General features: G+C 57.0%; 1 protein-coding gene across 1 annotated transcript; it reads right to left on the bottom strand.

Moving 5' to 3' along the window:
* Window positions 1-1,184: 1,184 nt before the first annotated feature.
* Window positions 1,185-12,175, bottom strand: PALD1 (phosphatase domain containing, paladin 1). Its single transcript, XM_009998204.1, has 19 exons — window positions 11,994-12,175; window positions 11,756-11,858; window positions 11,453-11,632; window positions 10,455-10,610; window positions 10,200-10,360; window positions 9,951-10,026; window positions 9,302-9,456; window positions 9,100-9,196; window positions 8,896-9,000; window positions 7,651-7,746; window positions 7,240-7,388; window positions 6,326-6,428; window positions 6,048-6,227; window positions 5,505-5,702; window positions 5,040-5,180; window positions 4,610-4,681; window positions 4,372-4,512; window positions 2,107-2,262; window positions 1,185-1,325 (listed from the first exon to the last, which is right to left on the bottom strand). Exons 1-19 carry the CDS (start codon window positions 12,173-12,175, stop codon window positions 1,185-1,187), a joined length of 2,592 nt encoding a protein of 863 aa, XP_009996506.1.
* Between the last annotated feature and the right edge of the window lie 1,232 nt (window positions 12,176-13,407).

Genomic DNA, 13,407 nt, shown 5'->3' with positions numbered 1-13,407 from the left:
GGCTCCAACATTCCAGTCCTGGATTCAAGGAGCTGGGAATTCCTAAGCAATTAACCCCCCCTGCCTAATTAAATCAGGGCTGTTAGGGCAGGACTTCCCCAGGGGGGGCAGGAGAAGGGGATGGTTCTGCAGCCTGGCTGAAAAGCCATGGGGTAACTCCTTAGGAAGGCCAAAAGAAATGGAGATGTAGGGTATTGGGAAGGTGGGAGAAACATAACAGCAAAAATCAAAAGAAAACAGCAGAAAATCAAAGCAGCATCCAAAAAAAATTAGCATCAACCACCTCCTGCAAACAGCAAAGTCATTGACTGATTCTGAGATACCCAAACACTGAGATATCCAGGGGGGGGGAAAATAATAATCAGGCAAGTTATTTTCTGCATGAATTAAACAAGGAAACCTAAAATCTGTGGTTAAGTGAAGCCCCCAGGACCCTCCTGGCAAACAAAAGGCAGGTCTGGGGAGACAACAGGGACCCCCAGTCTTGGGGCTGCCTTTCCCCCAGCCACTTCCAGGAGTGACCCAACTTGGGAATAACCAAGAAAGATGCCCCAGGATTTCAAGTACCCAGAGAATGAGATCTTGGGAGTCCCAATCCAAGTGCTCCAAGGGTTTATGGCTCCAGGTACCCATAGAAATGCACAGATGGAGCCATCAATCTGCAAGTGTGTGTGTGTCTATATATACGTATATCTATTTTATGTATGTATAGCTATTTTTAGGTATACATCTAGACAATTTGATACCTATTTGTGTATCTGTACATATATATACATAAATATATACATATTATACATGGAATTAAATTACCTTTAAGGTCCCTTCCAACCGTAACCAACCTGATCATACGATCAGGGACTAGCACTGAATAGTAGGATGGTAGACGTGACAGTGTGCTAGGTTACCAGTTGATGATCCTAAAGGCCTTTCCCAAACAAAATAATTCTATGATTCTACAGGTGAGCACCATATCCTCTGCCATCCCTCAGATAATGTCGTTGCACCCCACCTGCAATTGTATAGACGACTTTCTTCAGCAGCAGTATGCTTGTTCTGTATGTGAAACCTCAGGATCCCCCCCCTTCTAAGGCAGCTGGGGGGGCTTTGCCCCCCCCCACCCACACCCTCAGGTGTGGGGTTTTTTTGGGAAAACAGTCTTTTTTTGCTTCTTTTCCCCCCCCACCCTACCCGAAGTCCCCGCGGGAGGTGACCCCCTGTGCCTGCCACCGACCCCGCAGGGTGCACAGGGACTTGCCCTCCAGGGTCTCCAGCTCTGGGAAACCCAACTGGTTCAGGATCTCGTAGATCCCAGCCACTGCTGCCACCTGAAAGCAAAGGGAGAAAGGAGATTGAGCTCCCCCAAACTCCCCCTTCCCCCCAGGAATGATTTTTGTCATCTCCCAGGGGAAGGGTCCCAGCATCAATACCCCCCTCACCCCCCTCAGTTCTCCTCCAGCTCCAGTTGACACAGTTCCCAAGGTTCTTCCTTGCTGCTGGATACAGCAATCCCAAGGTTTTGGGTGGCTTGGGCACCAAAAGGCCTCAAACAGCACCTTGGGTTTGGCTAAAACCCTTGGGATGGTGCAGCAGGAAGGGGCATTTGGGGGATGAAGGGATCCTTGGATCCACAGGTTGGGTGTATGAACCCCCCCCCGCCACCTCCAGCAAAAGGGGAGCAGATGTCAAGCCAGGCAGCTCTGAGGGGGCAGCAACACTCAGGATGCTCCACTGAAGGTGCAGCAGCACTTGGGATGCAACATTTCAAGCCCAGGATTTGGGATGCACCATCCAGGAGGCAGGATTTGGGATGCAGGATTTGGGATGCACCATTCAAGATGCACCATTTTGGGATGCTCCATTCAAACCAGTCGTCCCCCCCCTTGCTCCCAGCACACACATCTCCCACTAAAAACCAGCTCAACCTGTTCCAGTGTCCCAAAAAGCTATCCAGGGAGCTCCCTGGGAGAGAAGGAACCAGATTTGATGTCCCAACAACCGTCCAAAGACCACGTAGACCATCAAAACAAGGTTCTGCTTCCCAGAGCCCTGCAAAGAGGTGGAGTGAGGGGTTTTTTTGGGGGGTAGCTCAGGCAGGATGGGCCTCACCTCACGCATCCAGAGGCTGAAGGGCCTTTGCCAGGAGTCCTTCTTCTCCAGGTGCAGGTAGGAGTTGAAGAGGATCAGGTAAATGTAGCGCTCCAGGTACTGCAGGCTCCTCAGCTGCAGGGTCCACTTCTCCTTCTCATCCTTGCCTGACTTCCCCTGGAAGGAGGAACAAATCAGGGTGGAAGAAGTGGCACCTGCCTTGGGGAGAACATCCCAGTGGCATCCTCCAGGGTCACTGCTCCTCATCCCGTGAGGGGGAAGTTCTCATGATCTTCTGCTTCCCAGCATCTGAGCAACTTCCCCATCACCACACAGACCTCTAAGATAAGTGAGGGGTTGCTAAACATGTGGTGGGAATGTGCCCAGGAACCAGGAATAGGTAGGTGCCCAGGTACAAACCACACCCCAAACCACAAGTTCCTGGACTGCAAAGCATTTCCCAGGGAAAAAAAAAACCAAACATCCCCTTCCAGCATCTACTGGTCACCTTCAGCCTCCACCACCAGAGAAGCCACCCAGCACCCTGCTGGTGGCCACCAAACCTCCTGTTATTGCACGATTATCTCTATTATTATCTAGATTTTCTTCTCAGAGCTGTTCTTTCAAGCCCAGGTGAGCCCTGCAATGATGCCCCTTCCAGGAATCCAGAAACAAACAGGGAATAAACAGCCAACCAGCAGAACCCAAATCCCACCACCAATCCCACCGTGTAGACCATCCCAATGTCCAGCAATTCCAGGCTCCAGCAGCTCCTTCATCCCCTCATTCCTTCTCCTCCTCCATCCCCCCTTCTCCTTCACCCCCTCATCCCTTCTCCTCCTCCATCCCCTCATCCCTTCTCCATCCCCTCATCCCTTCTCCATCCCCTCATCCCTTCACCTTCTCCATCCCCTCACCCCTTCTCCTCCTCCATCCCTTCATCCCCTCATCCCTTGTCCTCCTCCATCCCCTCATCCCTTGTCCTCCTCCATCCCCTCATCCCTTGTCCTCCTCCATCCCTTGTCCTCCTCCATCCCATTCTTTTTCATGGATTTCTATCCTCACCCTACAAATCATCTCCTCAGGGTGGCAGGATGATGGGTGGGATGGTGAGGGATATGGGGACAAAGGGTGATGGGTGGGATGTGGGATGGGGTGGGATACTGGGTGGCAGGATGATGGGTGGGGTGCAGGATGATGGGGGATACACTGGGATACAGGGTGGTGGGATGTGGGATGGTGAGGGATATAGGGTGGCAGGACGATGACTGGGATGTGGGATGGGGTGGTAGGATGATGGGTGGGATGGTGGGGGATACAGGGTGGCAGGATAATGGGTGGGATGTGGGATGATGGGGGATACAGGGAGGAAGGATGATGGGTGGGATGCTGGATGTTGGGGGATACAGGGTGGCAGGATGATGGGTGGGATGGTGAGGGATATGGGGACAAAGGGTGATGGGTGGGATGTGGGATGGGGTGGGATACTGGGTGGCAGGATGATGGGTGGGATGCAGGATGATGGGGGATACACTGGGATACAGGGTGGTGGGATGTGGGATGGTGAGGGATATAGGGTGGCAGGACGATGACTGGGATGGGATGGGGTGTGGTAGGATGATGGGTGGGATGGTGGGGGATACAGGGTGGCAGGATAATGGGTGGGATGTGGGATGATGGGGGATACAGGGAGGAAGGATGATGGGTGGGATGCTGGATGTTGGGGGATACAGGGTGGCAGGATGATGGGTGGGATGGTGAGGGATATGGGGACAAAGGGTGATGGGTGGGATGTGGGATGGGGTGGGATACTGGGTGGCAGGATGATGGGTGGGATGCAGGAGGGTGGGGGATACAGTGGGATATGGGGGTGGCAGGATGCTGGGTGGGAAGTGGGATGGTGGGTGGGAAGGAGGATGGTGAGTGGGAAGTGGGATGGCACCAGCCAGGTGGGATGTGGGATGCTGTGGGATGCAGGATGGCAGGACACTGGGTAGGATGCAGGATGGCACTGGACAGGTGGCACGTGGGCTGGGGTGCAGGAGGCCACCAGGGGGCATGTGGGATGCAGGAGGGTGCAGGATGTGGGATGGCACCAGACGGGCAGGATGCTGGTGAGGACACAGGACAACCCTGGGTGACCATGCCCAGTAGAGCCTGGACACCTCTCTGGTGCCACAGCAGAGCTTCCTCCCAAGAACCCAGCCAGCTGGAGCAGCCCCAGGGCCCGCCCTGCCCCCCCAGAGGCAGGGGGCTCCCTGCTGAGGGGCAGGAGGAGCAGCTCACCTGCCGGAAGGTGCAGATGATGATCTCCCGCAGGTGATAGTGCATTGGGGTCATGGTCTCACTGACCGTGTCCAGGGCCATGTCCACTTCCTTCTTCATCCTGTGACCATCAGGCAGGAGCTGCACCACCTTCATCACCACCTGGAGCATGGGTAGAAGCAGCAAGGAGCTTCACCTCCTCTCACCTGGACCCGATTGCTACGTCCACGTCCAGGAGAGGACCATGCCCAGGACTCACCTCAAACTCCCCTTTGGTGTACTTGGCATCAGGAACACTCACAATCTCCTCCTCACTCATCTCAGGCATGCCCTGGGGTGGCCAGAAAGGACCAAGGCATTAGGGACTGCACCAAGAACTGAGAAGAAGGTGCAGACCCCTCCCAGCTCCACCCACCAGGACCTCAGTTATCCTCCACTTCCCCTCTGCACGGGCAGCGAAGCCCCAAACTGAGACCCCACCTGCCCTGAAAGGGGTGGAGGAGCCTCAACCCTTCCCTCCTGGGGTGGGAGCTCTGAGGAACAGGATCAAGACCCACCAGGGATGCACCCACACTTCTCTTGGAGCTCCAGACAGGCTCCAACAAAGACCCCACACCGTGGGGGTCCCCGTGTGCTGCAAGCACCCCCTGCTCCAGCCCCACCACCCCTGGGGAGGGCCCAGCACCCACGTTGAAGTGCCAGAGGGTGAGGACAGCAATGACCATGGCCGTGGTGGTCCTGCCCCGGCCACTGGAGCAGTTGAAGACAAAAGCTGCCTGGGAGTCCTCAGCCAGGGTGCTCTTCATCACCTCCAGCAGCCGGTCAAAGTCCTGCCAGGAGCAAAGCCAAGGGTTTGTTGCTGTGGTGGGTTTTCTTCTCAGGTGGGTGTAGTCCACCTCTCTTCCCCCACCATGGGATCTCCCCACCCCTCTTTGTCCAGCAGGCTGAATCAAATTCCCAACTCCTCCAACGCAGGAGCTTCTCCTCCATCACCAGCTGGATGAAAGCACCCGAGGTCTCCCACGTGGCATCTCCCAAGGGATCCCTCCCTCCCCCAGCAGGCATCCCAACGCTGATTCTGAGCACACCACCCTCATCCCGGGGCTGGTGGTGTCCCAGGAAGGAGGTGGTGGCACCAACCCATCCCCAGGTACCTGCTCCTTGGGGGAGCAGAAGTCGGGGATGGGGATGCGGCGGTAGGTCAGCCCCTGGTAGGTGTTCCTCTGCTGGCTGAATATCTCCTGGGTGGTCAGGCAGCTCTTGAACATCTTCATCTGCTTCTCTGCCTCCAGGTGGACCTCCAGCCACTTCTGGCACTTCAGCAGGTCGCCCTTTAGGGTCGCTTCGAGCTTCTGCCATGGGTGGAGACACCATCAGAGCTGCTCCTCTTTGGGTTTTTTCAAGGTTATCATCAGCTCCTTGAGACGCTCCCTCTCAACCACCCCACGCCAGGTCCCAGCCACTCCTCCTGCCCACCACCCCAGTCCCCACCAACACTTCCACCACCTCCCACACCACTCTGGGCACCTCCTCCACGTAGACCACCCTGCAGCCAAGCTCCTCTGCTGCCCACCTGGAAACCACCCCCCTTGGGAACATCCCTTCCCATCCTGGCTTTCAGAAGGGTGAGGGACCAGCAAAGCTGGTGGGACATCACCCAGGAGGGCTGCTGCTGGGAGAGGTGGGCAGGAACTCACCTCCAGCTGCTGGGGAGAGGTGGTGGGCACGGGGATCAGCTCCTCCAGGTGTCCAGGTTCTCTCAGGGTGTAGATCTGCTCGTTCCCTTCCAGGACCACCTCCTCCCGGAGGTTGATCCAGGCGATGCGGGTGTGGTTCCTCTTGGCATCCGTCAGGTACCTCAGGACCTTCCCCAGGGTCTTCAGGGAAGACAAGGTGGGGTGGGGAAAAAGGGTGAAAGGAGGTCTAGAGGCCCACCTTGCCTCATTCCTCAAAGGGGGGGGTGGGTGCCCCTCACCTTGGAGCTGGGCTGGGCTGTCCCGTAGATGGGCATCTTGGGCACCCGTCGGAAGTTGGCCACGCTCATCTCCTTGGCTGTGCTCAGCACGTCGGGGCAGCTCAAGATGCCCCTTCCCACCCAGGAGGCTTTGCAGAGAAAAAGGGGGCTCCCCCAGCACGTCGCAACCTCTGGAGGAGAAGTTTCCCCCAACCCTCCCACCACCAGCAGGTTGAGGTTGAGTTTCACAGGTGGGAGGTGGTTCTGCAGAAGAACCAAAGGAGCTGCAAGCCACCAGCAGCCCTGGCCTCCTTCATCCCACCAAGGAAGGTCAAGCTGCTGCTAGGCTACCAGCTTAGAGCCACATAACTGGGTGCTCCAGCACCCCAGTATTTGGGGTCTCCAGGACTGGACACATCTATGGGCACAGGGGGTCTCTGGCCACACGCCCATCCTGGTCAAGGACGCCAGTAGGACACAGACCTGGAGACCTCAACATGGACCTGGGGACCACAGCACAGACCTGGAGACCCCAAGATAGAATGGAGACCTCAACTTGGACCTGGAGACCCAAAGATTGTCCTAAAACCACAAAGATGGACCTGGAGACCCAAACATGGACCTAAAACCACAAAGATGGACCTGGAGACCCAAACAGGGACCTAAACCCACAAAGATGGACCTGGAGACCCCAACATTGTCCTAAACCCATAAAGATGGACCTGGAGACCCCAAGATGGACCTGAAGACCCAAATATTGTCCTAAAACCCCAAAGATGGACCTGGGGACTTCAACTTGAGATCCCAAGACTCGTGACAAGGAACCACCTCTCGAGGGTTCCCTTCCCCGAACCTCTCTCAGGGTGAGCCACCCCACAAAGCTGCCATGCCCAGGGGGTGAGGAGGAGCCACCAGCCCCATCACCCGGGTGGCAGGAGGGGTCACTTACCAGCACCCGTGTCCCCTTGGTGACAACCTCTCCAGTGATGGTGAGCTCTGAGGAGTTCATCTCCCCCTGCAGCCGGTAGAGCTCCGGGTGCCGACACATCCACCTGCTGAAGCTGAGGGCAAAGCCCAGGGGGTACTGGGAGGGTGGGGGGATGTCCCATCAGCCTGGGCACCCCCTGCCCGGCCACAACCCATGATCCCACCCAAACAAAAAACCCAAAAGGAACCCTACGTTTGCTTGAGAACCTCCAAGGTGGACACCCCTCCCCTCCCACCGCAACCAAAGGAAGAGCCCACAAAACAAAAAGGGGGGGGGGGGGGATGTTGGTTTTGGGGTGGGTTTGGTTTCTTCTTTGGGGGGTGTTGGTGTTGGTGGGTGGATGAGTTGGGTTCTTTACCTGCTCATGAAGGTAGTAGTTGAAGGCAATCAAGTAGAAGTAGCGTTGGAGGCTCTGCAGAGCCCTCTGGAGGAAATACTCTTTGGTGCTGCTGCCCTGGAAGCAAGAGGCAGGTGGGACCCCAGTGAGATATCTGGGTGAGGGTGGGGAAAAAGCCCAACAAAACCCCAGCTGGAGCAGGTTTTTTTTGGATGTTCTTCTTCTTTTTGTCAAGGGATCATTCCAAGTTTTCCATACGGATGTCAGTTTGCACTTCAGCTCAAATGAAACCTTCCCTTTGGGCCAAGGAGACACCCAGGAGAGGTTCCATGTGGACCAAGTGGGAGGGTGTTGCTATCCCAGAGGGATACACTGTCCAGTTGGGTTGGGTAAATGCAAGGTCCTGCCCCAACCCAAGCCACCTGAGATGCTCAAGCAGCTTCATCCCTGGGGAGAGAGGTCCCAGGGATGCCACCTAAAACCCCAAAGATGGACCTGGAGACCCCAACATTGACCTAAAACCCCAAAGATGGACATGGAGACCCCAAAGATGGATCTGGAGACCCTTGGGTTGGGTAAATGCAAGGTCCTGCCCCAACCCAAGCCACCTGAGATGCTCAAGCAGCTTCATCCCTGGGGAGAGAGGTCCCAGGGATGCCACCTAAAACCCCAAAGATGGACCTGGAGACCCCAACATTGACTGGAGACCCCAAAGATGGATCTGGAGACCCCAAAGATGGATCTGGAGACCCCAAAGATGGACCCATCTATCCATCCATCCCATCCATCACCTGGCAAGAAGCCCCCTCCCCAAGTCCAAGAGGGAAACCCGCGATTTTCCAGCATGGAAAAACCACCCCAATGGCTTTTTCAAAGCAAACAGGGAGGAAAAAACAAACCACCTCATCTACAGGTGGAAAAACTGGACCTTGAGGGACCAAACCTATGGGGAAACCTCCAAACAAGGATCCCTCCCAGATCCCAAGGACTTTTACCAGGATGTTATGGATTCTCCAACTCTAGAGCTGATGGAACCAGGATATGGGGGTATCCCCTCAAATCCCAAGCTGCTCCTAACTCATTTTTGGGAAAAACCAAAAGCAAGCTCCACAACCTTCCAGGTTCCAGGTCCCTGGGAAATGTCCAGCTCATGGGAAGCTTCCCATTCCCAGAATGGACATTCCTCTCCATCAGGGATAAGTTCCCCTCACTCAATGACCCCGGGGACAGGTGGCTCACAGCCCAGTGGGCTTCTGCTGGACCCACCTGGATCTGATAGTCCTCCCCAATCCCTTCCAGCTTCTTCTTGTCCTCGTAGATGGCCTCCTTCATGTCATGCATCTCCGAGCAGGAGGCAATGGCACCATCCACCTTGCCCAGCAGTGAGCAGAAAAAGCCCAGGGTGAGGAGGAACAACCTCTTCTCCACACCCCACCCAGGGGTCTTGCTGACACAGTCCCCCCCCTTTACCTCCTCAACGATCTGCTGCCCTTTGGGGACCATCTCGATGAAGGTCTGGATGACCCGAAGCCTGTCCCTGGGGGGGGGTTTTGGCAGGTGGGGGAGGCTGGTGGGGGAGAGAAGGGGAGATGAAACCAACCCAGGGATGGGGATGGATGGACATCCCGCCTCACCCCAGCCCTGGATGGTGGGGGGTGTTGCTCCCACTTACTCAGCCTTCTGGGAGGCTCCTCGGTGGTGATGGTGGTGGAGAAGGAGGGTCCCCATGGTCATGGCCAGGTTGGTCCTGCCCACACCAGTCTGGCAGCCAAAGAGCAGGGCTGGAGGGGGCCTGCTGGGGTCCCGCAGCCACAGGCTGGGGCTCTCCTGGGAGGGAGAGACAGACAGATGGGGAGGAAACCACAGGCATTTCCAGAAGAACCAGCTGGGCTGGCCCTGCCCGGGCACGGAGAGGTGGGTGGCATCTCCTCTTTGCTACAAGGGGCCATCTGTCCCTTATGTCCCCCTGCCCTCCTCAGCTGGCCTGTCCAACCCACCAGAGATGTCCCCACCAGAGATGACCCCAAGTCCTGGGAGATGAAAAACCCCCAGGGTAGAATTCAGACCGAACCCAGGTCCCTTCTCCCAAACCCGCTGAGGGAAGAGGTGCTGGGAGGTGGAGAGAGATGGGCACCTCCAGCCAGGGAGGGTTAGGGACAAGCAGCTGCAACATGGGGCTTCTCTACCCCAACCACAGGCATCCTCTGTGAGGAGCATTGATCCCAAAGCAGGAGAAGATGCTCCCAGGTGGGAGGTCCTGCTCCTGGAGGTGACTGACCCCAACCCAAGGTGTCCCCGTTGGGAGCTTCTGCCCAGCTCACCCTGAGGAACTGGATGAAAGCATCAAACTGCTCCTCCAGAGGGGCTCCCTCGGCGGGCAGGGGCAGCCGGTGGTACCTGCCAGGCATGGGGGGACAACCCTGATGAGGACAGGGCGGTGGAAGGAAGGGTTTGGTCCCTCCCCAACCAGCACCCGCGGGGCTGGCGAGGGGGGGAAGGGGAAAGGTGGCAGAGCCACCAGCCCCAGGTGAGGAGAAGGATGGATGGAGGAGGAGGAGGAAGGGCATCACCTGTAGGAGGGCAGGAGGAAGATGGGCCTGCAGTAGACCTCCTGGGTCACCTGGATGTCCTCCTGGCCCTGCACCCGCACAGCGTGGGGCTCGTCCCGCAGCCGCTCCGGGTCATTGTAGACGTAGTAGGTGCTGTCGCTCAGCTGGGCAAAGTCGTGGATCTTTGCGGGGGGGAGATGATGAGACAGGGACCACCATCAACACCTGCTGGCTGCCCACCCAGCCCCGTGGAGCCGGGGACCCGTGTCAGCTCACCTCCTTCCGGATGGCCAGCTCCAGCCCCTCTGCCCGCGGGCCCCGCCGCAGGTTCTCGTGCAGGTTCTCCTTGCCCCGGGGGGTGTAGGACACAAAGTCCCCCTCCACCCTCAGGAAGACCACGGGCTCCTCACGGACACAGAAGAAGACACACTCCTGAGAAGAAAGGGGAGAGGTTGCCCAGAATCACAGCATCTGATGGGGTTGGGAGGGACCTGGAAAGCTCACCCAGCCCAACCCCCCTGCCAGAGCAGGGGCACCCAGAGCACATCACACAGGAACGTGGCCAGGGGGGTTGGAATGTCTCCAGAGAAGGAGACTCCACAGCCTCTCTGGGCAGCCTGGCCCAGGGCTCTGTCACTCTCACAGGAAAGAAGTTCTTCCTGACATTCACATGGACCCTCCTCTGCTCCAGTTTGCACCCATTGCCCCTTGTCCTATCACTGGACATCACTGCACAAAGCCTGGCTCTGTCCTCCTGACACTGCCCTGAACAGATTTGTAACCACTGATGAGGTCGCCCCTCAGTCTCCTCTTCTCCAAGTCCAACAGACCCAGCTCCCTCAGCCTTTCCTCAGCAGGGAGATGTTCCCCTCCCTCCATCATCTCTGTGGCTCTGCCCTGGACTCTTTCCAGCAGTTCTCTGTCCTTCTGGAACTGAGGGGCCCAGAACTGGACACAACATTCCAGATGTGGCCTCACCAAGGCAGAACAGAGGGGGAGGAGAACCTCCCTTGACCTACTAACCACCCCCTTTCTAACCCACCCCAGATGCCACTGGCCTTCTTGGCCACAAGGGCACATTGCTGGCTCATGCTCACCCTCCTGCCCACCAGGACCCCCAGGTCCCTTTCTCCTACCCTGCTCTCCAGCAGCTCAGCCCCCAACCTGTCCTGGCACATGGGGATGCTCTTCCCCAGATGCAAGACTCTGCACTTGTCGAATCCCATCAAGAATCTCCCCTACCCTTTACCCCTCCCGAATCCCCACCAACCAACCTTGTGGCCTTCCCTCTGGAGCTTCTGCAGGAGCAGCTGGAAGCCCTTGAGGCTGGGCTGTCCCATCCCAAACACGGAGAAACCCCCCTTGGCCTGGCGGAAGTTGGGGGCCCCGCAGCTGCCCGTGGTGTTCAGCACATCCAACTTGCCATGCACGTCCCTGACCAGGAAATATTGCCCCTGTGAAAAACCAGGTGGGCCAGGGAGAAGACGGGGGAGGAGTAAGCAGGGGTGGGGGGGTGGCTGGGGGAGCCCAGTAGGTTCCTCTCTGGAGGGTCTTCAAAAGGAGCCACCACCACCCACCTGCACCAGGTAGTGCTCCAGGGTGGCCTCAGAAATGCGTCCCAGCGTGTAGTTGGCCTTCAGCAGGTCATCATGGATCTGGAACTCCTCCCTGCAGTTGTACCTGAAGGGAGGGGAGAAAACACCCCCCAGAAAAATCAAACAAAAAACAACCAACCCCAGATTAAAACCCACCAAGACTTATGGGGGAGAAACAAGAGAGAGGACCCGGAGCTCCACGGGTCGCCCAAGGACCTACGTGATGACCACGGGTGCCACTTTGTTGGTGATGATGGACTTGGCCTTGTTGTTGTGGAGCCCCAGGGTCTGGAAGGAGTGGATGCTGAGGGAGTGCTGGTCTTCCATGGCTCCTGGTGTCCCAGTCTCCAGGGAGGATGCTGAGACTCCCTGCTGTGCTGCACTGGCTGTCGTACCCATCATCTGCAGCAGCTGTGGGACACCCGGGGTGAGGGAGGAGAAGGAGGAGGAGTTATTTCCCACCTGCTTCCCCACCAGCTCCTGAGAGCTGCTTTGGGAACCACCATGAAGCCAGGCTCTTCCCCTGCAGCTCCTACAAAGGGTTTTCCTCCTCCCTGCCTGGTCCCTCCACCCGGAGGGATCCAAACCTTGAAGACATCAAGAAGGGCAGAACATTGGGTCTGACACAACCAAACCCCAAGAAGAAAAATCATCATCATCATAATCTGCTGAGCATCCCAGAGGGACCCAGCAGCACAACTTCAGCCTCTGCTGCCCCAGCTCCAAGGTCCCCTCCCCAGGTGGAAAACCAGGGAATAAATACCAGGAAGATCATCAACCCCCTTGGTTGCACCAGAGGAGCCTGGAAGCAGAGGGATGAGCCCCCCCAGCTGAGGGAGCTGGGGCTGTTCAGCCTGGAGAAGAGGAGACTCAGGAGGGACCTTCTCACTCTCTTCAACCACCTGAAGGGAGGTTTAGTCAAGCAGGGACTGGGCTCTTTCTCCAGGCAACCAGCAACAAGACAAGAGGGCCTGGCCTGAAGCTGCTCCAGGGGAGGTTTAGGTTGGATATCAGGAAGCACTTCCTCAGAATGGACTTCCCAGGGAAGTGCTGGAGGCACCAGCCCTGGAGGTGCTCAAGGAAAGGCTGGAGGTGGCACTTGGTGCCCTGGGGTGGTGTTGGTCATAGGCTGGGCTTGATGATCTTCAAGGTCTTTTCCAGCCTTGGGGATTCTCTGGAGCTCATCCCTGGCTAAAGCAGGGAGCTGGCAGCAGCCAGGACCATCCTGCCACATTCCCGGCCAAAACTCCAACTGTCTCCACCAGCCAGGGCCAGATCCTGGCAACCAAGGGGAAAAGGGGTAAAAAAAAAAAAAAAAAAAAAAAAAAGAAGCCACCAACCCTGGGAATATATTAAAAAAAAAGCTGGAAAACCAACCAAAAAAACCCCCATCTCTGGACACCCCTTCCCCTCATCCCAGCTGATGGATGAACATCCCTGGCAGCATCCCAAGGGAGACAGGACCTGCTTGGCAATGAGGGAAAAAACCCAAATGACAACCCTGCCTACACCCCCCCAACCCCTTTTTTCTTTCTGGCTCCTGCAAAGGATCAGGCCCTTTGCTGCAATTCCAGGGAATGCTGTGCCCCCCCAGCAGCTGCAAATGCTTTCCAGGGAAGGGGGGGGGGGGGGGG

This window comes from Chaetura pelagica, unplaced genomic scaffold, assembly GCF_000747805.2.
Source record: "Chaetura pelagica isolate M959 unplaced genomic scaffold, ChaPel_1.0 scaffold995, whole genome shotgun sequence".
NCBI classification, from domain to species: domain Eukaryota; kingdom Metazoa; phylum Chordata; class Aves; order Apodiformes; family Apodidae; genus Chaetura; species Chaetura pelagica.
The sequence above is the reverse complement of the archived record's forward strand: the minus strand, read 5'-3'. Positions and strand labels throughout refer to the sequence as shown.